General features: G+C 54.5%; 1 protein-coding gene across 2 annotated transcripts; it reads right to left on the reverse strand.

The window, feature by feature from the left end:
• Positions 1–325: 325 nt before the first annotated feature.
• Positions 326–15,462, reverse strand: FGF1 (fibroblast growth factor 1). Of its 2 annotated transcripts, none has more exons than XM_054168558.1 (4): positions 15,340–15,462; positions 6,873–7,066; positions 2,027–2,130; positions 326–1,009 (listed from the first exon to the last, which is right to left on the reverse strand). In XM_054168558.1, exons 2-4 carry the CDS (start codon positions 7,039–7,041, stop codon positions 818–820), a joined length of 465 nt encoding a protein of 154 aa, XP_054024533.1. In that variant the 5' UTR covers positions 7,042–7,066; positions 15,340–15,462; the 3' UTR covers positions 326–817. The 2 variants fall into 2 exon arrangements, with proteins under 2 accessions (XP_054024533.1, XP_054024532.1); XM_054168557.1 differs by having other exon boundaries at positions 326–1,012.
• Positions 15,463–26,782: the final 11,320 nt, after the last annotated feature.

Raw genomic sequence — 26,782 nt, forward strand, 5'->3', positions numbered from 1 at the left:
ACCTCGAATCACTGATGAACAGGCTGTGGAAGAGACAGATTTACTTAATAAATAAATACAAATAACATATGGCAGGGAGTAACATGATGCAGAGCAGTATTCATGTTGTAAGGGAGGTCTGGGAGCCTTTGGCTGATGCTAGTTTAGCTTGACACACCTAGGATGTCAAGCAAGCAGACTCACAGGAGCACAGAATGACAGGGTCTGGAAGGGACCTCTGGAGATTGAGTCCAACCCCCTGCTAGAGTGGGTTCACCTAGAGGAGGCTGCACAGGATGGCATCAAGGTGGGTTTGGAGTTACTCCAGAGATGGAGACTCCTTCTCTCTGCAGCACCAGTACTGTGGCTGATGGTGCAACCTGGAGGGCATGTTAGAAGCTACATATTTAGATGGATAAATGTTAATACAGGAGGCTTTACCTCAGAATAGCTGGGGACAGTAACTGGAATGTCCTTGGGGTGCCCTTGGCCCCATTTCTGGGTGCCTGCCCCTGGGCAGGTTTGTGATGTCCCCAGGAGTTCTGGGCAGCATGGTCATGGCAGGCACCATGCAGAGGGCAAGGGGAATGGGGGTACTGATAGACCTTGGGGGTGTTGGTGGACCCTGAGGGGTTCTGATGGACCTTGTGGGGTGTGGAGGCTGCCCCCTCATCTCTGCAAAGCTTCATGCAGAACAAGTTTATTCTGCGTTGTCTATTTTGGGTCAAGCCTTTGCCTAAAGCTTGGAGCTCTAATGTTTGGCTCTGAGCCAAAGACAGAATGAGGGGAAAGGTGGCATTTGGGGTTCAGGGTCATCTCTGAGCTCCCAGGGTAGGGTTTAGTCAGCTGAGACAGGCAGTGGGAGGAAGAGGATGGCTTTCTGGCCGTAGTGAGTCCGTGGCCCCAGCTTGCTGTTCCCGTTCTTCTTCAGCCCTACAAACCAGTTCTTGTCCGCGTGCTTTTTGGAGACGTAGGTGTTGTAATGGTTCTCCTCCAGCCTCTCAAGGAACAGGCACTCCTCACCCAGTAACTGCTGAAAGACAGCCCCCAGTAACCACAGTGAGATGCTGGAGGGAGCAGGACAGCTAAGAAGCTATCCAGACCCACCTCCCAGATTTTCCTGCCCCCGTGAACTTTGGATTTAAAGTGTGGAGCTTTGATTCAGTCCCCTGGGCTGTTCCTGCTTTCACTTGTCCGTGACCTGGGCACTTCAGCTGGCAGTAACTGAGCTTTGTGCTCTGTAAGCTGGTCCTGGCACCAGCTCCTGCTCTGGCACTGAGCTGTGTGGTGGTAGCTGTGGGTTCAGAGGGAACAAAACAGCTCTTTGGTGAGGCTAAGCAGCCTGTGACCAGCATTATGTGGAGTGCACTTGGCTCTAAATGGGGCTGTTTTCACAGACCCAGATTATTTTGGGTGACTCAGTGCCCTCCCGCTCCTGGGCACAGCAGGGTAAGCTTCTGCCTTGCACAATCCCACTCAGACCAGAATGTTGTGACTGGTGGTTGCTGCTCCCTCCAACACAGGGTTTGGTGCATCCAGGGTGCAGAGGAAAGACGTGAGGAGGACTTTACTCAGTGGCTGTGGATCATTGTTGGGGGCTGCTGCCTCTGGCAATCTTGATCCCCCCCTCTTCGTGCCCATCTCCCTCCCTGCTCCAGTAAAGCCATGGAGGTGGTTCAGGGAGAAAGCAGAGGTGCGGGCAAGGCTGAGGCTGGAAGAGCAAGGTGCCCCCATGGCCCCAGCAGAGCTGGCAGCTGCTGAAAGGATGCAAAACAGCTGCTGCTCCAAAAATGCACTGCAATAATTTGAGAGTCAGAGCTGAACTACAACATTTGCCATGTGGCAGGCTGGGAAATGGTCTTTTCTGGCTATTTATTTATCCCCCCCACCAACCCCCAAATAAAGCTGGATGAAGAGTGGCCCTCCAGCTGCCAAAATAACAAACAGAGGGTAATTGTTGGTTGGGGTTTGGATTACTCAGAGCTCTGAAATTGTTGCAAACCTCAAACCTTCTCCTTGTCTGGTCCCACCAAACCCTCTCACTTACTGAGCCATAGAGCAGCCCATTGGGGTCCATTGCCAGGTACTGGCCAGACTGGGTGCTCCTTATGTACACCTCTCCCACGCTCTCTGCACTTAGCTGGAGCTGAACTGGAAGGAAAAACAGGAGAACAACAACAAAATGAGAAGGAAAATAAGGAAAAGCTGTCAGAGATGATGCCCTGGCTGCTAGGAATGTTAGCAGGGTGGTTTTGCTTGGAAGCTTGGCTTAGAAAAAGTTGGTAGGAAACAGGACACCATGTAGTCAAGGTGTCTCCATGGACCCTTGGATTTAAGCTCCATGGACTGAAGTTTGAGGAGGGGAGGTTTAGACTGGAGATTAGGAAGGGATTCTTTCCAGTGAGGGTGGTGAGACACTGGAACAGGTTGCTCAGGGAGGTTGTGGATGCCCCCTCCCTGGAGGTGCTCAAGGCCAAGTTGGATGAGGGCTAGTGGAAGGCGTCTCTGCTCATGGCAGGGGTTTGGAACTAGATGATCTTTGAGATCCCTTCCCACCCAAACCATTCTATGACCCTCTCCCTCATAGAAGCTAAGCTTTAGGAACCAAAGAGCTATTCTTTCCCTTATTTTACATCAAAGGGCAGGCAGCCTTTTGGTTAAGACACTGGAATGGGACACAGGAGGTTGGCATTTTAATTCTAGTTCTAATTGCCAAATTTCTCATGTGGTTTTGACAAGATACTTCAGGGGTGACAGCAGAGGAAGTGTTTTGAGAGCTAAGCCACAGAGGGGCAGATTTCAGGTGGCTGTGTTTCAACCCCCTGATCCAAAGCATCCCATCACCAGCTTGCCATGGTTGGTGTTACCCAGTGTGGATAGTGGAGAAAGGGTTGAACTTCACCCTAGAAAATCCCTCCTGTAGGTAGCCATGAGCCACATCTTAGATGGTCCCAGTTTGTGGCACTAAGATGGAGCTGATACTGAATGCATGGGCATTGGGTTTGTGGTGATGCTGATGTTCATCGCTCACCAGCCACCAGCTTTCCACCCCTGTCACCCAGCCTGGACCTCAGCTAGAAACTCCAAGGCTAAAACCACCTCCTCTTGGTCTTGTCCTGTGGGAGGAGAGCAGGTCAGCTGCAGGACAGTGTGTCTGGGCCACCTCCCCCTGCATCTACCCAAGCAGATTTAACCTTCCTTTTTGTCTGGTTCTTTTGTTGTTGTTTTTTTGCCCTATGGTTTCCTCATTTTCTTGCTTTGCTCATTACAGGACTCTAAGCAAACAATGAAACCTTGGCTCAAGTTCTTGTTGAAGGTGTTTATCAGGAAGAGGCTGGTTGGTTGGAGAGCAGTTTTGGGAGAAACCCTCTCTGAGTGCCCAGAGGGGACCCCAGGGGTGGGCAGAAAACTGTAGTCTGAGCAATCAGCAGTCAGAGGGCTGTGGTTATATCCAGAGTGGGACTTGCAGAATCCAGCTCTTCCAAAGGATCATTCCCATCTCCTAGTCAGCTTTTCCTCCTGTGCTTCTACTGGAGAGATTTGTAACAGGAAGATTTAGAATCATTTAGGATGGAAAAGACCTTGAAGATTATCAAGTCCAACCATTAACACAGCACTGCCAGGTCACCACTAAACCACGAGCCTCAGCACCACATCTTCATGGCTTTGAAACCACTCCAGGAGTGTGGACTCCACCACTACCCTGAGCAGCCTGTTCCAGACCTTGACAAACTTTCTGGGGAAGAAATTGTTCCTCATGTCCAACCTAAACCTCCCCTGGTGCAACCTGATGCTGTGTCAAAGGTCCCTTCTGTGATTCTATGATTCTGGCTGTCCAGGTGTTCTCTGTGAAGGCTGAGAGAGAGATCAGCTGCAGGGTGTTGGTGCTGATGGGATGCAAGTTGGAGCAAGGTTTAAATGCTGCTGCTCCAGGTGGCAGTAGCCTTTGTGAGAGCTTTGTGGTGGCCCTGGTTGGGGTGGCTGTGCTGGACACAGTGCTATATGCTGGGATTCTTGCTGCAGCAGCAGTGCTGGAACAACATGTCTTCCAGCTCCTGTGCAGCCAAAGGTGGGCACTGGGATGGGGTACAAAGGTGTTTAATGGTGGTGGTGGTGGCCAAAAGCCCTCCTGCCTTGAGTTTTGGCTTGATGCAGAGGATGAGTCTGTTACAAGAGCTCATCTGGGTGGGTGTTGTTGGTATGTCCCCTGGTTTCCTCTCATCCTGTTGCTTGTTGCATGTTCAGGTTGGTTTGAATGAAGCCTGATCACATACCTCAGCTCCAGTTCCTTTCTTTGTAAATTGGTTTTATCCCTATTTGGATGAGGCAATGGGTGATGGCACCTCTTGGCATGGCAGAGGCCCCTGTTCCAGTGATGTCTTTGCTGTAATGGTTCACATTCTTCATTTATGGAGATTCCTGCTCCATAAATGATGTTTAATTAGTCAACTGTGTGGGTACAGGTTTGCAGTGATCCACAATCCAGCTGGGAGCTGGAACAAAATGAGCTGGGCAGCTTGCAGAACACCAGTAGAGACTCTACTGCACCCCTGCACATCAGCTCCCCACATAAGCTGTGGGCATTCTGGTGCCCTGCCCCTCCTTGCTGTCGCTCCAGGCAGCCACAGGCATCTGGCTTGCTCCTTGCTGTCACTCCAGGGTTCCACAGGCATCTGGCTTGCTCCTTGCTGTCACTCCAGGGTTCCATAGGCATCTGGCTTGCTCCTTGCTGTCACCTCCAGGGTTCCACAGGCATCTGGCTTGCTCCTTGCTGTCACTCCAGGGTTCCACAGGCATCTGGCTTGCTCCTTGCTATCACTCCAGGGTTCCACAGGCATCTGGCTTGCTCCTTGCTGTCACCTCCAGGGTTCCATGGGCATCTGGCTTGCTCCTTGCTGTCACCTCCAGGCAGCCACAGGCATCTGGCTTGCTCCTTGCTGTCACTCCAGGGTTCCACAGGCATCTGGCTTGCTCCTTGCTGTCACTCCAGGGTTCCACAGGCATCTGGCTTGCTCCTTGCTGTCACTCCAGGGTTCCATGGGCATCTGGCTTGCTCCTTGCTGTCACCTCCAGGCAGCCACAGGCATCTGGCTTGCTCCTTGCTGTCACTCCAGGGTTCCATAGGCATCTGGCTTGCTCCTTGCTGTCACCTCCAGGGTTCCACAGGCATCTGGCTTGCTCCTTGCTGTCACCTCCAGGGTTCCACAGGCATCTGGCTTGCTCCTTGCTGTCACCTCCAGGGTTCCATAGGCATCTGGCTTGCTTTGTGCTGGCTGCTGCTTGTCCCAGCTGTGTAAGCAGGATGCCACAGTGCAGGTCACAGTCCCCTCATGTGCCAGAGGGTGGTGCTGAGCAGCTCTAGTTTGTGCCAGGGCAGGACCGTGGGTGCTCTTGGTGCACAGAAGCAGGTACCTTGCTGGCAGGGCTGCTCCTTGGGCACACAGCCCTTCCAGGAGATCCCTTAGGAAATGTTTCTGCTTTTGGATATCCAAGTTTATGAGAACATTTACAGGAGGTTCCTTCCTGGCAGAGGTTTCCAAACATGTGGCCCCAGGCCAGCAGCTGGTGGGGTGAGAGGGTACCATGCCAGGAGTGCTGTCTGTGTGGACTGGATCCCAGAATCCCAGCATGGTGGAGCTGGAAGGAACTTCTGGAGATCATTCAGTCCAAGCCCTCTGCTAAAGCACCCACAGCAGCTTGACCAGGATCACAATGTCCAGGTGGGGTTGGAAGCTCTCCAGAGGAGACTCCACAACCTCTCTGGGCAGCCTGCTCCAGGGCTCCAGCACCCTCACACCAAAGAATTTCCTCCTCCTGTTCAGATGGAACCTTCTGGGTTCCACTTTGTGCCTGTTGTCCCTTGTCCTGTCCCTGGGCACCACTGCCAAGAGCCTGGCCCCATCCAAAACAATTGGGGTCAACCAGAAGGATTCTGTGATTCTATGAAAATGCTGCAGGGATGCCGGTGGGGTTCACACAACCTCTCCAGCTTGTAGTCGCTGTGAACCTGGCCCTGTCTTCTGCTGCTCGGTGCCCTTTTCTGCCCCTTGCAGTGGTGTGAGGACATCTGCTGCCAGGTTTATTCCAGGCTGGAGGCATCCTGCCCTCTGCTGTGTTTATCCAGCCTTGGTGAGCTCATCCTTGCCCTGCCATGTGCTCTGTGAGTGGTGGGTGAGCAGTGCAGTGAGGCCTCCTCCTTAAACAGCCAGAGCAAGCAGAAAGGTGGAGTTTGGGGAGGAAGCCACATCTACACTTGTGGTTTAAGGAAAATAAAAATGCTTTTCTTAGAGCTTTGTCAGGGCAGATGTGGTTTTCTCCCAGCCTTTCTTCTTAACCAGATAGGAGCCTGGCGGGTCCCAGTTAGATTCCAGTAAGTGTTCAGGAAGTGCTGTGCCCAGAGGCTTCTGCTGAGAACCAAGAAGCCTGGGGTGTGGTGATGGGGAAGAGCCTGGCCCCGTGGGGAGCCTTGCTCTGCTGCTGTCCTGCTCTCCTGTGTTTAAAAAGCTCTCTCATGGAATCCCAGGGGTTGGAAGGGACCTCTGGAGATCATCCAGTCCAAACCCTCTGATAAGACAGGGGCACCCACAGCAGCTTGCCCAGGGTTATGATAGATGGGTGGCTTTGGAAAACTCTCCAGAGAAGGTGACTCTGCCACCTCTCTGGGCAGCCTGCTTCAGGGCTCCAGCATCCTCACACCAAAGAAGAACCTCCTGGGTTCCCATTTGTGCCTGTTGCCCCTTGTCCTGTCCCTGGGCACCACTGACAAGAGTCTGGCCCCATCCTCTAAGAGCACCTGGTACCAAGCCTGTCTTCTCCAGTTCCCCTGTTGGCTAAGGCTGATAAAAGGCCAGGAGCAAGGAGGAGCACCAAGCAGCCCCACCAGGTTTGCTTACTGTGCTGGTCGCTGCGGTCCCTGGTCCCATCCACTTTGCCGTCTGGGAGGATCCGCAGGAAGTGGCCTCCGTTGCTGCAGTAGAGGAGTTTGGGCTTCTTGTAGTTGCCTGGGGGAAGGTTGAACTTTTCTGTCAGGGCACTGAAGGTGGTGATGTCTCCTTCAGCCATTGCTCAGCCTCTCCTGGCGCCTGGGCTGCAAGAGATGTGCTGGTGTTAGGGTGGCAGCGGCGGTGGCACCAAGTGCTTGGCACCTGCTGCTGCTGCTGCCAGGCTTTTAAAGGGAGGGGAGGCAGCACGGTGGTCCCCAGCTGGTGCCCAGCACAGGTGATTCACACCGTGGCTGGTGACTCCAGCAGTGACACAGCCCCAAAGGTGATGCTGCTTGCCGTGGGAGGCTGGGCCGGGGGGGTCGTCGTCTCGCTGGGCAGGCGGGACGCGGTCCCGTTCGTTTCATCACAGCACTCTCTGTTTTCTGTCTACCTTCCAGTGACGTGGGGACTAAAATTACAGGCTCCAAAAGCCAGGTTTGAAACCACCAGAAGCCAGGCTGGAAGCCATCCCATGTCTGATGGGAAGCCGCAAGGGGCAGGAAGGGAGCCCAGGTGAGTGACTCTCCACTATTTTAACTTCCAAGGCTGGTGATGGTGATGATGGGGTGCCGTGACACAGAGCGTGTGCCAGGTCACAAACATGACCTCCTGCCTTAGCACTCTGCATCTCACCTGCTGTGGCATAACTGCCCTGGCCAAACGCACCCACGCTAAAGATCAGAGCAAGTGTTGGACATCCTGGAATCCCAGAAACCCAGCAGGAGGTGCTGGGAGTGCTCCCTGCAGGTGGTGACATGGGCTAGCCCAGCTGTCTTGTGATGAGGCTGCTGAAGAAACCCACAAGAGCTCAGAAGGTTTATGGTTCACAGAATCCCAGCATGGTGGGGGTTGGAAGTGACCTCTGGTGATCACCCAGTCCAACCCCGCTGCTGAAGCAGGGCACCCACAGCAGCTTGCCCAGGGTCACAATGGCCACGGGGGTTTGGAAGCTCTCCAGAGAAGGAGACTTCACAGCTTCTCTGGGCAGCCTGCTCCAAGGCTCCAGCACCCTCACACCAAAGAAGTGTCTCCTCATCTTCAGACAGAACCTCCTGGGACCTCTGGTCCTTTATCAGGGAACCAGATGATCTCCAGAGGTCCCTTCCAAACTCCACCATCCTGGGATCCTGAGATTCCATGAGTGGTGTTTTGCAATGTACTGGAACCAAAGCTTTTCTTGAGCCTTGATCTGAGGGTCAGAGTCACCCAGGAGTCTCCTGGGTTGATGATCTTGGTGAGACACTGGAACGAGTTGTCCAGGGAGGCTGTGGATGCCCCCTCCTTGGGGGTGCTCTAGGCCAGGTTGGATGAGGCCTTGGGCAACCTGATCTAGTGGAAGGTGTCCCTGCCAATGGCAAGGGGTGGAACTAGATGATTTTAAAGATCCCTTCCAATCCAAATCATTCTATGAATCTATGACAGATAGAAGTGAGAGACAACTATCCCAAAGCCAAGAGCTCAGGTCAGGATCTCAGCAAACTTCGGGGTGCAAGTGAGGGGTGGACTGAGACGCTCCTCTTGGTTGCCTCAGAACTGTGTGCTCAAGGGCATCTTGGAGAGCTCTAAGAGAGCAGCTCTCCTGGCAACAGCTTCTTCATTCCACGTTTCCTTTAAGGTTTTTTGGCTATTTTTAGAACACATTCAGAGGTCACCAGCTGCTGTTGAGTCCACCAGAGAAGCTGAATGAACATTATTTTCCACTCCCATTGTCTCTCCTTGCAAAATACTGTTGCTGTTCTCCCACTTTTATGAGCGTGGAGCTGCTGCTCCACACACACCACCACTCACGGCCCTACTATTACCCTTTTGGCAGGGACATGTTGGGTTTTTGTGGGAATTAAGCATGAGAGAGAGAAACTGAACCAAAGACAACACCAAGGGGCTTATTTCTCTGGGTGGAAGCCCAATCAAATGATTAAACAGCTCGAAGCAGAGCAGAAGGCTTTCTCCAAGATGCTGAGCTGAGAGGCACCACACTCCAGCTGTTATTTGGTGCCACATAGAGAAAGGAAACTATTCTAGGAGGAGATTGCTGTGAGAGGGGGATGGCTGCTGCTGGGACATTGACATAGCTGGTCACACCAGGACAGTAAGTGGGAGAGTGTTTGCCCAACACCAGCTGTGTTTGTGGCTCTCCTCTTTTCTCCACCCCTCAGGAACATGCTCTTCCACTCCTGTAGCTTTTCCTGCTCTGTTGCCTAAAGCCAAAACAGCACTGAGAATGAAGGATGGACCTAGGACATCTGCTCTGGGGTGCCTCCTGCAGTGCAAGGGGCAGAGGGTCACACCAGCAGCCTGAGGGCACTTGGCTCTTCCTCTTGGGCTGTGGAAGGAGAAGTTAGAACCCTATAAAGATCAGAAATAGCTTTCTGAAGGAGAAAAGGACCTTAGTGTTGATTTTAACCAGGTCCTCCAGAGCTGGGGATCTGCCTGTGTTTGACTTCTCAGGGGACAACGGTCTGGAGGGAGTGAAAACAGCAAGGGAGAGGGCAAAAGCTCATTGCCTGTTGCAAGGTGGGATGTTTTGTGGTGACAAACTCAAAGAGGGACATTCAGAATAGGGAGAAGGAAGACATGTTTGAGGGTAGTGAGAGCCTGGCCCAGGTTGCCCAGAGAAGTGAGGGATGCCCCATACTGGGAAGCATTCCATGTGAGGTTGTTTGGGGCTCTGAGTAAACTGCTTCAGTTGCAGCTGTCCCTGCTGACTGCATGACTTCAGTTGAAAAGTCCCTTCCCACCCAAACCAGTCTGTGATGCTATGACACAGGAAGTTCTCTTGGGCAGGGGGCACTCAGGCCTGGTTTGGTGATGGGGGGTAAAGTGGCATCTCCCTGCATCATCTCCTGTTCAGCACCTTCCAGTCATGAAAGGTCCCTGCAGCTGGCACCCCCTCATCCACACCCTGCTTGGGACCCTCTGCCCAGATGCTGGCAGGCATGAGGGAGGTTAAACTGGGTGACACTTCATCTGGCTTCCAAATGTCACTGTCCCCCAACTGCCACCCACTCCTGGTGTCCATGCAGGACACTGGGCAAAATGTCAAACCACAAAGCTCCTCCTGCCTGGGCTGTCTGGGCTCTGCTGCAGGTGTGGCTGCGCCTCACGCCCACAGACAGACAGACACCACCGCTGCTGGCCACGGCCAGCCTTCTCATGGTTAGCTGAGGGAACTGGGCTTGTTTGCTCTGGAGAAGAGGAGGTGAGGGGAGACCTCACTGATCTCTACAACTCTCTACAACAAAAGGAGTTGCCCTGTAAAGAGGTTGCATTGAGGTGGCAGTTGGTGTCTTCTTGCTAGTATCAGGTGATAGAAGGAGAGGGAATGGCCTGAAATTGTGCCAGGGGAGGGTTAGGCTGGACATGAGGAAGAATTTCTTTGCTGCAAGAGTGGTCAGGCATTGGAACAGGCTGCCCAGGGAGGTGGTGGAGTTATCATCCATGGAGGTGTTTGAGAAACCTGTGGCCATGCTACTTAGGGACATGGCTTGATGGCCATGGTGGTGCTGGGTTGATGGTTGGATTCCATCTGAGAAGGTTTTTCCAACCCAAACAATTCTATTAATCTGTGATTTGTGTCCATGGAGGAGTGGGCACCAGTTTGGTCCTTACTGTGACACTGGTGAAGAAGGCACCATGACCATGGGCAGGAGCAGGCAGCTGCTCCTACACCACTCCAGGGAAAACAGTGCCCTGACTGGGACACTGCCATGAGTTTCCATAACAGTGCCCTCAGAGGCTTGGGGAGGTTTTTTTTGGGAGGCTTTTCTACCTTTTCCTGATTTCTATAAACAACAAACCACCAGAGAAGTCTGCAATTTTAGCTACCTGCTGGCACTGGGCTGCTGCAGCAAGCACTTTGCAGAGTGCTGCCTGTGCAGGGACACCCACGCTCTTTATTTCCAGCTCCTGAGTGGGCAGAGACATGGAGATGTTTGTCCTGCCTGGTGTTCCACAGACAGCTGAGGGGAAAGCTGTGGGGTCCTGTTGATCTGCAGGGATGGAGTCAAGGGTTCTTCTTCCTGATATCCAGTCTAAATCTCCCCTCTTCCAGCTCAAAGCCATTGCCCCTCATCACCAGAGGCCCTTCTAAACAGTCCTTCCCCAGCCTTCAGATATTGAAATGTAGCTCTGTGGTCTCCCTGGAGGCTTCTCTTCTCCAGAATGAACAACCTCAACTCTCCCAGCCTGTCCCCATAGGGAAGGTGCTCCAGCCCTCTGATCATCTTTGTGGCCTCCTCTGGACCTTCTCTATCAGGTCCATGTTCTCCTTGTGTTGGGGGTCCCATAGCTGGACATAGCACTGCAGGTGAGGTCTCACCAGAGCAGAGCAGCAGAATCAGCTCTCTCCATCTCTTTGCCATGCTGCTGTTGATGCAGCCCAGGCTGCCACTGGCTTTCTGGGCTGCAGGTGCCCATTGCTGGCTCATGTCCAGCTTCTCATCCACCAGCATCCCCAAATCCTTTTGTTCAGGGCTGCTCTCAATCTCCTCATCCTCCAGCTTGCACTGATATCGAGGCTTGCCCCAGCCTAGGTGCAGGACCTTGCACTTTCCTTTATTGAACCTCATGAGGTTCTCCTAAGCCCGCTTCTCCAGCCTGTCCAGATGCCTCTGGATGGCATCCTGTCCTTTGTTCTTATCAATTGCACCACTCAGCTTGGCATCATCAGCCACCTTATGCTGGGTATGTACCATCTGTGAGTCACTGGTGGCTTCTGCAAGAGCTCTGCAACCTTCAGAGGCTGCTCTTGCTCTCCAGCAGCAGGAACACAACATGTGGGAAATGAGGCAAAAAATAGCAACTGAGAAATACTGGGCTAGGGATCTCCCCTTGATGACAGACAGGGAGGAAAGGAGGGTGGCTGCCTCCAGGAAGGCCACACAGCACCCTGGGGCAGAGATACCACCACACAGCAATGGTCCCTTCTCCCTCTCTCTGAGCTGGCTTTCAACAAATTCCACCACAAAGAGATTTCTATTGTTTGAAAGACAAACCTAGCCAGGCCTCCAGCCCAAAGGATCGCTGCTGACAGCTCTGCAGTGGCACAACATGTCTACAGGACTCCTAAAAATGTCCCACTGTGAATCACTGCTCAATGTGTGCAGAGAACCATGGACTCAGTTGGATGAGAGCTTTGAGACCATCAAGTCCAAGCATTAACCCAGCACTGCAAGGCTGCCACTAAACCATGTGGTTTACTAAACACACTAAACTCAACACCACATCTCCACAGCTTTGAAACCCCTCCAGGGATGAGGACTCTACCACTGCCCTGGGCAGCCTGGGCCAGAGTTCCAGCACCCTCACACCATAGAATTTTTGCCTCATGTTCAGGTGGAACCTCCTGGGTTCCAGGTTGTGACTGTTGTCCCTTGTCCTGTCCCTGGGCACCACTGGGAAGAGTCTGCCCCCATCTTATCCCCAACCCTTCAGCACTTGCTGAGCATTGAGCAGATCCCCTCTGGGGCTGCTCTTCTGCAGGCTCAACAACCCCAGGGCTCTCAGCCTTTCCTCCTCACAGAGATGCTCCAGGCCCCTCAGCATCTTCCCAGTCTCCACTGCACTCTCTCCACTAGTTCCCTGTCTCTTGAACTGTGGAGCCCAGGTCTGGACACCAGGCTCTTCCCTTGTGCTGAGGTCTGTTATTTTAATTTCTGACTTGGCAGCCAAGGAGAGGACAAATATTTAGAGTAATAGGATTGTTTGGGTTAGAAAGGACCTCTGAGATCATTGAGTCCAACCATCAACCTAAGACCACCGTGGCCATTAAGAAGGTGCTTGAAATCCTGGCTCTGGTCTCTTCCATGAGCATCTTGTTAGAAACACCTCAAAATGAGAGGAGAGAGACTGAAAGAAACCCACTGTGGCTCTTGTCCTTATGGCCCTGGGGACTCAGGTCTCACTCCTCATTACAGCTCCACTCTGAGCTGCTAAATGCTATTTAGACCAAACTGAAGATGTTAATTATGAAGGCAAATTCCCCTGGCTGGGTGAGTGCAGGTGCTCTGCATGGCCAAGCCTGAATTCCACACATCCCTTCTGTCCCCCTTCCACTTCCCTGAGCACCTTGGCTTGCTCATGCCATTTAGCCAAGGAGAAAGCCCTGATGGAGCAGATCCAGGGAGGTATGAAACTGACAGCTCCCATCACAGGGGTTCTGGGGCTGCAGGTTTTCAGCTGGAGGAGCTGAGCAGGAGCTGAGCCAGGCAGCTGATGGGGAGTGAGGTGGAATGAGCCCAAGCCAGCTGCATGATGAGCTGCCTCAGCTGGGAGGAAGATCAAGGTCTCAGGAGTGGGAGGAAGGCCAAAACCATCAGGGGAGCTTGGGAGGGAAAGTTCATTCCCTGGGCTGGGGTGGGGCTGGGAAGGAAAGTTTATCCAAAGGGCTAGCAAAGCTCTGGGTCTGGCTGGAGACCTCGGTGGACCTGAGCTCTCTCCAGCCCTAACCCAACGCTGTGTGTCTCATCCTGCGCCCGGAGGAAGCAAGGCTGACCCAGGGCTGCAGGAGAACAATTGGACATTGTGCTGCCTTATCACCACCCAGCCCTGGCCGGCCCTCAGGAACCCATTAAACTTTAGACCCCGTTTGTGCAGCTCTTCCTGTGCACCTCCTGTGCTCCCCAGGGCAATGGCTGCAGGGGTTGAGAGGTGCCCAAGCTCCCCATCACCATTGTCTGCAGCCCATCTCCTAGCGTGGTGGGGCTGGCGCCAGCGGGGTGCTGCTGCGGTGCTGCTGCATCACAGACTAGTTTGGGTAGGAAGAGCCCTTGCAAGGCCATCTAGTCCAACCCCCTGCAGCCAGGAGGCGTATCTGCAACTAGAGCAGGTTGCTCAGAGACCCACACAACCTGACCTGGAATGGTTCCAGGGATGGGGCATCCCCCACCTCTCTGGGCAACCTGGGCCATTTCTTCTCTTATCACTTGTTCCTTGAGAGAAGAGACCCACCCCACCTGACTCCAGCCTCCTTTCAAGGAGCTGTAGAGAGCCAGAAGGTGTTCCTCAGCCTCTTCTTACCTCCTTCAGCAGGGTCTCCAGCCTGGATCCCGACCCCTTCCTGCTGACTTGGATATCCCTACCAGAGACCATCTCCAAAGCTGCTAGGATCTGGGGACACCACCCCAGCAGCCATGGCTTGGAGCAGGATGAGGATGCTCAATGCTCACCTCCATGGGCAGGAGATGATCAGAGGGAGCCAAGGGTGGCTTGAGGAGATAATTCTGGTAAGATCTGAACTTACTAAATCTTATTTATGGCCTGCAATTGTGCCAGAAGAGGTTTAGGTTGGACACGAGGACCAATTTCTTTGCTGCAAGAGTGGTCAGGCACTGGAACAGGCTGCCCAGGGAGGTGGTGGAGTCACCATCCCTGGAGGTGTTCAAGAAACCTGTGGACCTGGGGATGTGGTTTGATGGCCATGGTGTTGGTGGGTTGATGGTTGGACTTGGTGATCTTGGAGGTCTTTTCCAACTGAAAAGATTTGGTGGTCCTACTCTGGCCAACAACTCCTTTTCCTTGGGACTTAGGTGCTGGGTGGAGTTGGCCCAAGGATTTTTATACTTTTTTAATGGATTTTTTTTTTTTAAAGGAAACCTGTTTTTTATTGCATGAAAAAAGAGCCATCTCACAGTGCTGTGTCATGTCAACCAACTTCAGATTGGGTTGGGGTTTTTGCTTGTTTAGTTTTGGGGCTTTCTGGTGATCCCAACATTGTGGTTTGTAATTGCAAATGGTTTTTCATCTCCTGATTCTGGTTTTGATCCAGGCTTTAGGTTCACTTCTGGGCATTTTGATACTGCAGCTGAACATGACCCTCCCATTTTTCAACCTTTCCTCTCTCTCTCTCCCCCAGGGGACTGGGGGGTGGCTGCAGCACTGTCAGGGTTGGGTTTTTTTTTGGCAAGCCAGGTGAGACTCTTCTGCTGTCCCTGGAGAGGGGACCTGTCTGCTTCTCCCCCACCATCCCAGCACACCCTTGTGCCTCCAACCCCAACTCTGACCCCTCACTTGAGCCCCCCTGGGTGCATGAACAGCCCACAGGGGGCTGGCAGGGTGAGAGTGGGAAGCCCGGGGTGGGGGTCAGCATCTCCTTAGGGGGCTCAGCTTGGAGTGTTCAACCTCCTGCACTGCCCTGGGTGTAGGGTCTGAGCATCCTTCCCCGGGGATTCAGCAGTCTGGGGTGTGGCTCAGCCCTCTGTGCTGCCCTAGGATGCTCAGCCTGGGGAGCTCAGCATCTCCCTGGGGGATTCAGCATTGGCGGGGGGTTCACCATCCCTCCCGGCTGAGTCTCATCCCTTGTACCCTCTCGGGTGCATCTCAGTTCCCTCACCACCCCCGGGGATGCTCAGTCGCCTGCATCCCGTTCCCCGGCACCTACCGCCGGCTCCGCGCTGCTCCTGGCTGTGCCGTGTCCAGCGAGGGGAAAAAAGGGAAAATCACCAAAAAAAAGGAAAGGAAAAGCTGCTGCGAAGCTGCCTCTCGGCGGCGGCGGGAGGAGGATGCTGCCGGGGGGGTGGGAAAAGGGGCGGCGATGCTGGGTCACATCCAATCCCTTCTGCTGCCAGCGGGGCCGGGCACCTGCCTGCTCTGCTTGCGCTGCCTGTCCTGGCTGCCTGTGCCGCCCGCATCGCGCTGCCTGCCCTGCCTGCACTCCTTTCCTGCCTGCACTCCTTTCCTGCCTGCCTTGCCCTGCTCATTTCAATGTCCCCCGGGAAGGAACCCCTAGCCTTGCTCAGCTGCACCCCAGCAGCGGGGATGGTGGGGGGTGTGTGTGGGGGGTTGACTGCATCTCTGTCCTCTACTTGGGCAACTGTGGAGAAGGGGCTTGGTGCCACAGGGCCACAACAGGCTGCTCAGCACTCAGCCTGGCACGAGACTGGGCACAGCCTGGCCTTAAAAGCCAAAGTGGTGCCTGAGCTCTGTCAGCCTGACAGAACCCAGCCCTGTGTCCCCAAGCACAGGGACGCTGCAGCGTGGGCCTGGTGCTGGTCCAGCTCTGCAGCACGACTTGGCACCTCTGCCGCAGCCATGGGCTCTTGGGGTGCCCCCTGTGGGCTCACAGGTTGCCAGTGCTGTGCTTGTGGAGTGCCAGCTGTGGGCTTACCGTGTGCCAATGGTGGGCTCAGAGAGAGCCAACAGTGTTTGCCTTATGGAGTGCTAATGGTGAGCTCATAGGGAGCCTACAGGGTTGGGTTCTGGGGGTGCAGGGTTGGGTTCTGGGGGTGCAGTGTTGGATTTGCAGGGTGCAGTGTTGGGTTCTCTGGGTGCAGTTTGGGGTTTTTGGGGTGCAGTGTTGGGTTCTCTGGGTGCAGTTTGGGGTTTTGGGGTGCAGTGTTGGGTTCTTGGGGTGCAGGCTGTGTGGTGTGCAGAGCCTGGGGGGTGCTGAACAGTTGCTGGCCGCAGCGTTGGAGAGCAGGAGCGATGACTTCACTGCCTGGCTGGTCTCCATCAGCCTCTGCCGTGGTATTTAAGCTGCTTTATCTAAGCCTGGCTTGGAACAGACTTTGAGTCCCAGCTCCCATGGAGGCTGTGAGCTCAGGCAGGCACTTTGGGCTGGAAGCTGAAAGCACCCAGAGCCCAGACACAAACATCTTCTAGCTGAGTGCAGCTTCCAGCAGCTGGTGGGGATGGCTCCTGCAGCATCCAGCAGCACAGGTGGGCTCTGAGCCTCCCCAGCCCCTCAATATTCCTTTCTGTTTTGTGTGTGTGTTCAATTTGATCAAGTTTTGCTCCTGCCATTTTAGCCACATGTTGAAAATAGAAAGAAAAAAATATGGAAAATGTAGCCAAATATTTCTAAGCCTCAAAAAAAGACCAAGGCTGGCCTCAGCTCAGGCTTTCCTGGAGGAAGGACTGCAGGATTGTAAGGATATGAGGACTAGCAGGAAACCTTGCTCTGTTTTCTCATGCAAAGGAATATTCCCCTTGTTCTGGAGCTGTGGGGAGACTGCATCCCCTGCCCATGCCCCCAGCCCTCCCCATCACTGCCTGGCTCTCCTTACAGCCCTGCTGTGGTTGGAATATGTATGGCTTTGATGCCATGCAGGGCACAGCTGATGGCACCTTGCCCAATTCAGTGTTGTGTCCTTCCTGATGCACATCCTGGAGGCAGCCTGGGGGCAAATGCTTGCTCCAGGCTCATGCTCTGGTCACTGGGACAGAAAATCCCTATGTGAAGTGGCCAAAATGCAGAAGCTGATGGTGCCACAGCAACCACCAGCCCTGCTGCAAATTGCATCTGGAGGCCACATACGGAGTACTGGGTCCAGTTCTGGGTTCCTCTTGTTCAAGAGAGACAGGGAACTACTGAAGAGAGTCCAGGGGAGGCTCCAAAGATGCTGAGGGGCCTCTAGCATCTCTGTGAGGAGGAAAGGCTGAGAGCCCTGGGGCTGTTGAGCCTGGAGAAGAGCAGCCCCAGAGGGGATCTGCTCAATGCTCAGCAAGAGATAAAGGACCTGTGAGGGGGCAAGAGGGATGAGGGGAGACTTTTGTCAGTGGTGCCCAGGGGTAGGACAAGGGAGCAACAGGCACAAAGTGGAACCCAGGAGGTTCCATATGAACAGGAGGAGAAACTTCTTTGGTGTGAGGGTGCTGGAGCCCTGGAGCAGGCTGCCCAGAGAGGTTGTGGGGTCTGTTTCTCTGGAGAGCTTCCAACCCTCCCTGGCCATTGTGATGCTGGGCAAGCTGCTGTGGGTGCCCTGCTTTGGCAGAGAAAGTTGGACTGGGTGATCTCCAGAGGCCCCTTCCAAGTCGATCGTACTGGCAGGGATGGGGGTCTCTGCCCTCAGATCCACCTATGCCTCCTCCCACCCTGCAGCCCTGCCCAGGAAGCTCCAGTTGCCTGGGTTATTTCCCAGGCTCTCAGAATGACTTGACAGCTGAGTTCTGCTCCTGTCTGGGGTGAGGAACCTCCTCCCCTCGCTGCCTCTAATGTCCATGAGACTCCTTCAGCTACAGGTCTCATAAATAGCACAAACTTCTTGGGGTTGTTTGGAAGCACAGAGAATAATTAACCATTGAGATGCTTTCATCCTGGTCTAATAGGAGGTGTCTCTGCCCATGACAGGGGCTTGGACCCAGATGATCTTTAAGGTCACTTCCAACCCAAACCAGTCTGTAACTCCATGATTTCTGCCCTGAGCAAGCCACAGGTGCTTCTCTCTGCCTGGCACCCAGGACCCAGTGCCTGTGTGGGCAGCTGAGCCCCAGCACACACTGCCCAGCAGCTCCTCTTCATCATAGCCATCACCATGCAGCACAGAAAACTTAGACAGTCCCAGGCTTTACTTTCATCCCTCTTGGAGCTGTGTTGCTGAAAGGGCTCAGCAAGTGCTGTTCAGCCCAGCACAAACTGGGAACAGCACTGAAATGGAAAGTGCCCCCCCTCCTGCCTCTGAGCCTGAGGAGAGGAAAAGGAAACCCCAGTTGTTCCTCCAGTGACAGACATCCAGCTGAGCTGGCAAACAGGCCAGGAGCCCAGGAACTGGGGGACCCAGTTGTTCCCCCAGTGACAGACACCCTGCTGAGCTGGCAAACAGGCCAGGAGCTCAGGAACTGGGGGACCCAGTTGTTCCCCCAGTGACAGACACCCAGCTGAGCTGGCAAATAGGCCAGGAGCTCAGGAACTGGGGGACCCAGTTGTTCCCCCAGTGACAGACACCCAGCTGAGCTGGCAAACAGGCCAGGAGCCCAAGAACTGGGGGACCCAGTTGTTCCCCCAGTGACAGACACCCAGCTGAGCTGGCAAACAGGCCAGGAGCCCAAGAACTGGGGGACCCAGTTGTTCCCCCAGTGACAGACACCCAGCTGAGCTGGCAAACAGGCCAGGAGCCCAGGAACTGGGGGACCCAGTTGTTCCCCCAGTGACAGACACCCAGCTGAGCTGGCAAACAGGCCAGGAGCCCAGGAACTGGGGGACCCAGTTGTTCCCCCAGTGACAGACACCCAGCTGAGCTGGCAAACAGGCCAGGAGCCCAGGAACTGGGGGACCCAGTTGTTCCCCCAGTGACAGACACCCTGCTGAGCTGGCAAACAGGCCAGGAGCTCAGGAACTGGGAACACACCTCTCTCAGGATGCTGTGCCCAGCTAGGGGGCAAAGGGGGATGCTGGAAGAGGCACTCACCTGCCGGGCTGGGCTGCACAGAGCTGGGTGGTGGTGGCAGCAGAGAGGTAACACCGGCTGGGGTCACCCTGTCCTTTGCCTCACTCCCTGGGGTCCAGGCAGCTCCTGGAGGGATGCTCACCTGCACCCACACGTTGTTGCAGCACTCATGGGCAGGTCCAGAGGCAGGCAGTGTCCTCAGATGGGCTCAGGGGCTGTGCTGGGTCCTGGGCAGAAGCTGTCATCTGCTGACGGGCACTGCGGTGCCCGGGGACTGCGGCTGCTGCTCTGCACCCAGACAGGAGAAGGAAGCATGGAGAGCCCTGTGCCTTGCTATTTTTTCCCTCTCATGTGACCTTGTTTTTGGATGGCTATTTTGGGGCTGGCCTCCAGCCCAGGTGAAAGACCAGGATCTCATCCAGCCTGCCTCCCCCATCACCCAGGGGGGGCCTCCCAGGACCTGCCTGCCCAGATGCTGGGGCTCAGTGCTCAGTGGGTGCTTCCCAGCCCTTGCCTTCTTCCTGCTAAGCTGCTTCTGTCCCTGACCTATTTCTGTGCAGTCACAGGATGATGGCAACCAGCTGCTGTCTGCATGCTGCACCCACTCCAGCACCCCTTCCCCCTGTCCCCAGGGCTCTTGCTGGGGGTCAAAGTCTCCCCAGCACTGCTTGCCCTCTTTCTGCCCATTTTGCCCCCATTTTGTCAGGAAGCTGCTGGCAGAGAAACAAATAACAGACCTGCTGGCAGCTTCCAGCAGCCTTGGTGTCAGCTCATCAGAGAATCATGGATCTGTTTGGGTTGGAAAAGACCTCTAAGATCATTGAGTCCAACCATCAACCCAACACCACCATGGCCATCAAAGCATGTCCCCAAGTGCCATGGCCACAGGTTTCTTAAACACCTCCAGGGACAGGGACTCCACCACCTCCCTGGGCAGCCTGTTCCAATGCTTCACCACTCTTGCAGCAAAGAAATTGTTCCTTATGTCCAACCTAAGCCTCCCCTGGCACAATTTCAGGCTATTTCCTCTCCTTCTATTACCTGACAGGAGGGAGAAGAGACTAACCCCCACCTCACTGCAGCCTCCTTCCAGAAAGTTTTACAGAACAATAAGGTCCTGCTATTTCCCTGCTTTTCGTGAAGCAGTTTTGTGTGGAGCAGGGAATTGCTCTCTGGCAGCTGTGGAGTGCCCTGTTCTCTGTTTGGTTGGTTGTTTTTTTGGGGTGTGTGGGGTGTGGGTAGGAGCTCATGGTGTGGCCACCACCAGTGACAAAGCTTTCCTGTGGTGCAACCTGGAATTTTCACAGAACCCCAGCACGGTGGAGTTGGAAGGGACCTCTGGAGATCACCCAGTCCAACCCCCTGCTAAAGCAGGGCACCCACAGTAGCTTGCCCAGGATCACAGGGGCCAGGGGGGTTTGGGATCTCTCCGGAGAAGGAGAACCCAACAGTGTGTGACCCAAAGCTCCTGAGGAGCCCTCGTCCCCACGGCACTATCCCTGGGGGAGGGAGGTGGAGAAGGGGTGCCTCAAGGGGAAAACAAGGACTTGGGATATGTGGCAGAGGTTTTGTTGAAGGAGAGGATGGAGAAGGTGGAGCAAGGAAAAGGCTGCAGGCGAGGGAGGCGGTGCGGCCGCCAGGGGGAGCCGCGGGGCCGCAGCTGGGAACAGCTGGACGCGGGGGGGCCGCGAGCTGGGCAGAGCTGGACGCGGGGAGGAAGCTGAGTGCGGATGGATAAGTGTAGGGGGCAGGGGGCACAGCTGCGTGCAGGACGGATCTGGAGACACCTGGATGAGGGGAGAGGAGTGATGGCCACAGCTAGGCGCTAGAGCTGGGCACAGCTGGATAGGGGGTGGGGACAGCTGGGCACAGCTCCATGCAGAGAGGGGGGAGCTGGACACAGCTGGAGGTGGGCAGACTTGGGCACAGCTGGATGCAAGGAGAGGGGGCTCAGCTGTGCACAGCTGGATGCAAGGTAAGGGTGCTGGTCACAGCTGGATGGGAGGAGATGAGCGCAGCTTGGTGCACAGAAGTGGGCACAGCTGGGCACAGCTGGCTGTGGAGGGGAGCAGCTGGGCACATCTGAAGACATATTGGGGTAGACACCACTGGAGGATGCACACAGCTGGGTGAGGGGTGATGGCATGGAAGGAGGGAAGCACTGCTGCAAGGGGCACAGCTGGGGTGACTGTGACACAGCTGGCAGCCACTGGATCCCATTCAGGTGAGTGTGCTTGTGGTAACAGTGCCCTTCTGGAGCACATCTGGCTGGTAGCAGGGCTGGCAGCTATGGCTCATCTGGCTGGCACTGTGTGGAGCATAGGTTGCTTCTGCTGCCTCCCAAAAGCAGATCCAGGCTTGGGTATCCTAGGTGACCCAGAGGAGCTGTCAGAGCTCCTTCTGCTCCCTCAGGCTGTAGCTGAGGCACCTGAGAAGGAGTGGAGGAGAGGTCCCATGAAGATCATCTCATTAGCCATGACCTCTGTCAGTCCCAGTCCCTCTCCTCAGCAGACACACAGAGGGGGGCTTCTGTTTGTCTTCTCCATGGCCCTGCTCAGAGTTTGTGTTTCAGGACCCCTTTGGACCTCTCCAGTCACCGTTGCCCAGCAGAGAGCAGCCCCTCCTGAGGAATGACTCCCATCCTTTGTTCTCTAAAGAGTGACCTTACAGATTGAAATGGATGAGGTTGACTTGTGCTCAGCACTGGGCTGGAGTCAAGAGCTGGTTCCCAGAGGACTCTCCTGGATACAGGAACCAAATGAGGAATCATCTCCTGTAATTACATTTCAGGGACACAGACATTTTCTGATGCATTTAATGTCTGCCATGTTGCATTTGGCACCAATCAGCTACCTGCCAGCAGTCCCTCTTGCCTTATAACTTCTGCTGCTATCAGGCACTGCCTTAATTACACTTTTATCCAGAACCAGATCAGCTTAGCTTGGCAGACCCCATTTATCCCACTGCTGCCTCTTCCCTTCAGTTCCTTCTCCAGCAAGCCCAGCATCAATCCACTGCTGCAGCCTTTCCACAGAACCCCAGCATGGTGGGGTTGGAAGGAACCCCTAGAGATCATCCAGTCCGACTTTCTCTGCAGGGCAGGAGGCAGCATAGGTGGATGTGAGGGCAGAGACCCCCATCTATGCCAGTATGATGGACTTGGAAGGGGCCTCTGGAGATCACCCAGTCCAAAGCAGGGCACCCACAGCAGCTTGCCCAGCATCACAATGGCCAGGAGGGGTTGGAAGCTCTCCAGAGAAAGAAACTCCATAATCTCTCTGGGCAGCCTGCTCCAGGGCTCCAGCACCCTCACACCAAAGAAGTTTCTCCTCCTGTTCAAATGGAACCTCCTGGGTTCCACTTTGTGCCTGTTGCACCCTTGTCCTGTCCCTGGGCACCACTGAGAAAAGTCTCCCTTCATCTCTCTTGCCCCCCACCCAGGTCCTTTATCTCTTGCTGAGCATTGAGCAGATCCCCTCTCAGGGTGTGCCCTGGACCAGCTCCAACACAGACATAAGGACCTGAAGAAGCCCAGCTCTCCATCAGAGTCACTGGTTGATCTTTCTTCTTTTGCTCTACCGCCCAAGAAGGTTCTTCCTGCCTCACTGGGTGTGCAGAGTGGAGGGAGGAGAGCTCTGTGGCTCTGCTAGCACGGTGGTGGCTTGTTCTGGGACACCAGCTTCACTCCCTGCTTTATTGGCCTTTCTGGTCTGAACCCCAGGAGGAAAACAAAACTGGGACTTCAGTGTCCGGTGGCTGCTCCAGGAGATACTTCACCGCTCAAAATCTCCAAGAATTCCTCATTTTGTCTTTGTCAGCTCAGCTACTTGTGCAAAGTGTCAGCCAGGGCTGGCCACACAAAGCAAGGTCGCTTTGAAGCCATTCTCCTGGAACTGAGGCACTTGGAGCCGGCACAAAGACAGCTCTGTCTCTGCCTTTGCTGCCATCCCGGAGTTAACCCACAGCATCGTGGCTGGTCCTGCCTTAGGTGCTGAGCATGGGGCTATGACATGGGCACCCAGCCTGCCTGGCAGGGCTACTTCATAGTTTCACAGAATGCTTTGGGTTGAAGGGACCTTAAAAGTCATCCAGTTCCAACCCCACTGTCGTGGGCAGGGACACCTTCCACTAGCCCAGGCTGACTCATGGCCTGCCTAGCCTTGAACACCTCCAGGGAGGGGGCATCCACGACCTCCCTGGGCAACCTGTTCCAGCATCTCTCCATCTTCACTGTAAAGAATTTCTTTCTAATCTCCAATCTAAATCTGCCCTCCTCAGGGAAATGGAGCTGCCAATGGCAGACTGAGAAGTGTGGAATGACTGAAGGACTTGCCTGGTTTCAGGAGAAGTGAAGAAAATCACTTGGGATTGTATTGTTTTAAAGCAATGGATGGGACCTGTGTGTTGCCCAGGGAGCTGGGAGATGTCCCCATCCCTGGAACCATTCCAGGTCAGGTTGGCTGGGGCTCTGAGCAACCTGCTCTAGTTGCAGATGTCCCTGCTGACTGCAGGGAGGTTGGAGTAGATGACTTTTAAATGCCCCTTCCCACCCAAACCAGTCTGGGATTCCATGATTTGAGGGGGAAAAAAGCAAGTGGGGATTGGTCTCTTCACCCAAGGAACAAGCAATAAGACAAGAGAAAATGGCCTCAAGTTGCTCCAGGGGAGGTTTAGGTGGGACACGAGGAACAATTTCCTCCCCAAAAGGGTTGTGAGGGCCCAGAGCAGGCTGCCCAGGGCAGTGGTAGAGGGAATCCTGGAGGGACTGAAAACCTGTGGAGATGTGGTGCTGAGGGACATGGTGATGCCTGTGGGACCTCCTGAGGGTGCCAGGCACAGGCAGAGCAGGCAGTGATGCCCGTGGCACCTCTGGGGAATGCCACAGTGCCCTGTGTGCCCTTGCAGCCAGGTATCAGAGAAGCTCTCCAGACACTTGATGTTTCTAACTGCACATGGCCTGGTTCCCATCACCAGGATCTTATCTGCAGGCATGAAGGGCACCTTCTGGGCAACCGCTGCTGAGGAAGCAAACCCAGAGCAGTGCCAGGGTTTTCTGCAGCAAGGTGAGCACGGGAGGTGGCTCTGCTGGGATGTGAGGACACCACCCCACAACCTTCAGAGGATGAAATCCACACCTAGAGAAGCAACTGAGATGAGAACTCTGTCTTGCTCCCCCAGCTGTGCATCTGCTGTATAGCTTCCCCTGTCCTCATGCAGCACGGTGAAGACATTGCACTGATCTGACAAGCAGGTTTCCTGGCCAGGAGATCTGGTTCCATGCTGACACAGTAAATGTGGGTGAAGTGAGACATCAGGATCTGTTCCTCTGCTGCACCATTGCTGAACTGGCACCACCAGTCCTTGGCCATCTCCTTGGAGAGCGCTGGGGAGAGAGAAAGGTGACACCACAGAGCCACGGGCACTGATACCTACTGCTGCTGGGATTTGGTCAACCACAACTGATAGTGAGCAAGCCTGTGCCCACATGGCCAACAAGGCCACCACCATCCTGGCCTGGATCTGCAATCATGTGGCCAGCAAGAGTAGGGCAGGGATTGTCCCACTGCACTCAGCACTGGGGAGGCCACACCTCAAATCCTGGCTTCAGTTTTGGGCCCCTCACTCTAAGAAGGACAGTGAGGGGCTGGAATGGGACCAGAGAAGGGCAGTGAAGCTGGGCAGAAGAGGCACCCTCTTGCCCAGCTCCTCTTCCCTGTCTTCTGTTGAGAGATGGCAAAGGAAATGTCAGCCCTGGAGACTGCAGAAGAGGCTCCCAAGCAAGCACAGAGCTTAGGATGTGGGCAGTGGGCATGGTGATAATTGGGGTCCACAGCCTTCAGCAACCATCTCCTGCCTCCAGGTCCCACCCTCAGGAGCAAATCCCTTGGTCAGAGTTTCTGGGCAAGGCTGGGAAGCTGGGATAATTAGTGGGGATTTCTGTGGGATTTTGGAGCAAAAACTGCCTTTGATGATATTTTTATCCAGGCTGTGCTGGAATGATGAACATCAAAATGATTTCCACCAGCCATGAGTGGGGAGCTGATGGAAAGCTGGGGCTAAAGGACCATGCACAAGGAGTGGTCACTGAGGGCTGAGGGAGAGGAAAATCTCCATTCTGTTCCCAGGAGAGACAGAAAAAGAGGGCTGGAGTCACTGAGGGAGGAGATGACAGCAGGAGAGCCACCACCTACATCCATCCCATGGGTCACACCAGGGCTCATGCACTGCAGCCATCTCTGGAAAGCCTCCAAGAAGGAAACTGGAGTTTGTTGGGGAACTTCTGGTTCTAATTCCTGGCAGCAGAGGTGAGGCTCAGTTTCACAGTGCTTTGTGTCCTTTTTTCTCCTGTGGTTCTGTGAATCTGGGGAAAACAGTCCTCTCCTTGTGGTGATGTAACTGCAAGTGGGTAGTTGGAGGTCTTGTGTGCCTTCAAACTACCCCAGAAGGTGCCTGGAAGCAGCAGTCCCACCTGCAGCTCGCAGTGGGGCAGAGGGACCATTGGGGTTGTTTGTCCAGTGCGTGGCCTGGGTTTATGACAGCCTGTTGCTGTACTTTGACACATGGAAAAGGCTAGCCCACAGTGTCTGCTGGAATGTGGTGTGAGCCAGCTGTGGGCTGCTGGATCCCTTCCTGGGTCTGTGTCAGCCAGCAGAGCTGGGAGCAGCACAGGGCAGGCAGCAGCTGAGAGATACCTGGGCTGAAGCACAGGTGGAGGTTCTTTATGGGCTTTGTGTAGTTCTTGTTTCCTTGCACAGCTCCATAGCCTGTGGTGCACCTGGCACATGCAGGTTCTTAAGAGGAGGTTTTCCAGAGGAGACCACAGCAATGATGGGAGGGCTGGAAGCCCTCTGCTGTGAGGCCAGGCTGAGAGAGTTGGGGTTGTTTAGCCTGGAGAAGAGAAGGCTCTAGAGAGAGACCTTCTGGTGGCCTTTCAGTACTTAAAGGGGCTGAGCAGAAAGCTGGGGACAGACTTTTGAGCAGGGCTTGTTGTGACAGGACAAGGGATGATGGTTTGAAGCTAAAAGAGGGAGATTGAGACTGGAGAGAAGGGAGAAATGTTTGACACTGAGGATGGTGAGACCCAGGTTTCCCAGAGAGCTGGGAGCTGCCCCATCCCTGAAACCACTGCAGATCAGGTTTGGGGCTCTGCTAAACCAGCTCTAGTTGCAACTGTCCTTGCTGACTGCAGGGGGATTGGACTGAATGACCTTGAAAGGTGCCTTCCAACTCAAACCAGCCTGCTGCTCTCAAGGCTGCAGCTCCAGCTGAATCCAATTCTGGGCTGCCTGGAGCTGCGACTTCCTCACTCAGCCTGACCAGTTCCTAGGGTGTCCCTTCCAAAGGCAAGCAGTGGAATGCAGAAACCCCTTGGCAAGAATTTGTGTGATGGCTTTCAGGGGGGATTCCATGGAGCATTAGGATGCCAAAGCTCACATGTAGAACACGGATGGAGGCTGGCATTTCATGGCCGTGGATGAAATGAGTGGCAGCTGCTTGGCTGAGCCCTGGAGATTTCCTGTTTCCCCAGAAAAATGAGAGTAAGAAAGGGCAGGCTGTTTGGCTTTTCCTGACAATGCCACTTTGTCATGTCCACAATTAACCCTGTTATTTAAATCCCTCTTCCATGAGCATCTCTGAAGGTTTCATAGCCCTCGGTTCTCTTGTTACTGTTCCACTTGAGCTTCCTGTGCTGCAGCCATCCCCAGGGCCATGACTAAT

Source organism: Dryobates pubescens, chromosome 16 (genome assembly GCF_014839835.1).
Source record: "Dryobates pubescens isolate bDryPub1 chromosome 16, bDryPub1.pri, whole genome shotgun sequence".
NCBI classification, from domain to species: Eukaryota; Metazoa; Chordata; class Aves; order Piciformes; family Picidae; genus Dryobates; species Dryobates pubescens.

What these genes read in the sequence shown, in the direction of transcription:
- FGF1 (XM_054168557.1), bottom strand. Translation starts at nt 7,041, where the DNA reads ATGGCTGAAGGAGACATCACCACCTTCAGTGCCCTGACAGAAAAGTTC. An exon ending in GGACCGCAGCGACCAGCACA is followed by an intron (nt 2,131 to 6,872) that starts GTAAGCAAACCT and finishes TTTTCCTTCCAG; the next exon opens with TTCAGCTCCAGCTAAGTGCA. An exon ending in ATGGGCTGCTCTATGGCTCA is followed by an intron (nt 1,013 to 2,026) that starts GTAAGTGAGAGG and finishes GCTGTCTTTCAG; the next exon opens with CAGTTACTGGGTGAGGAGTG.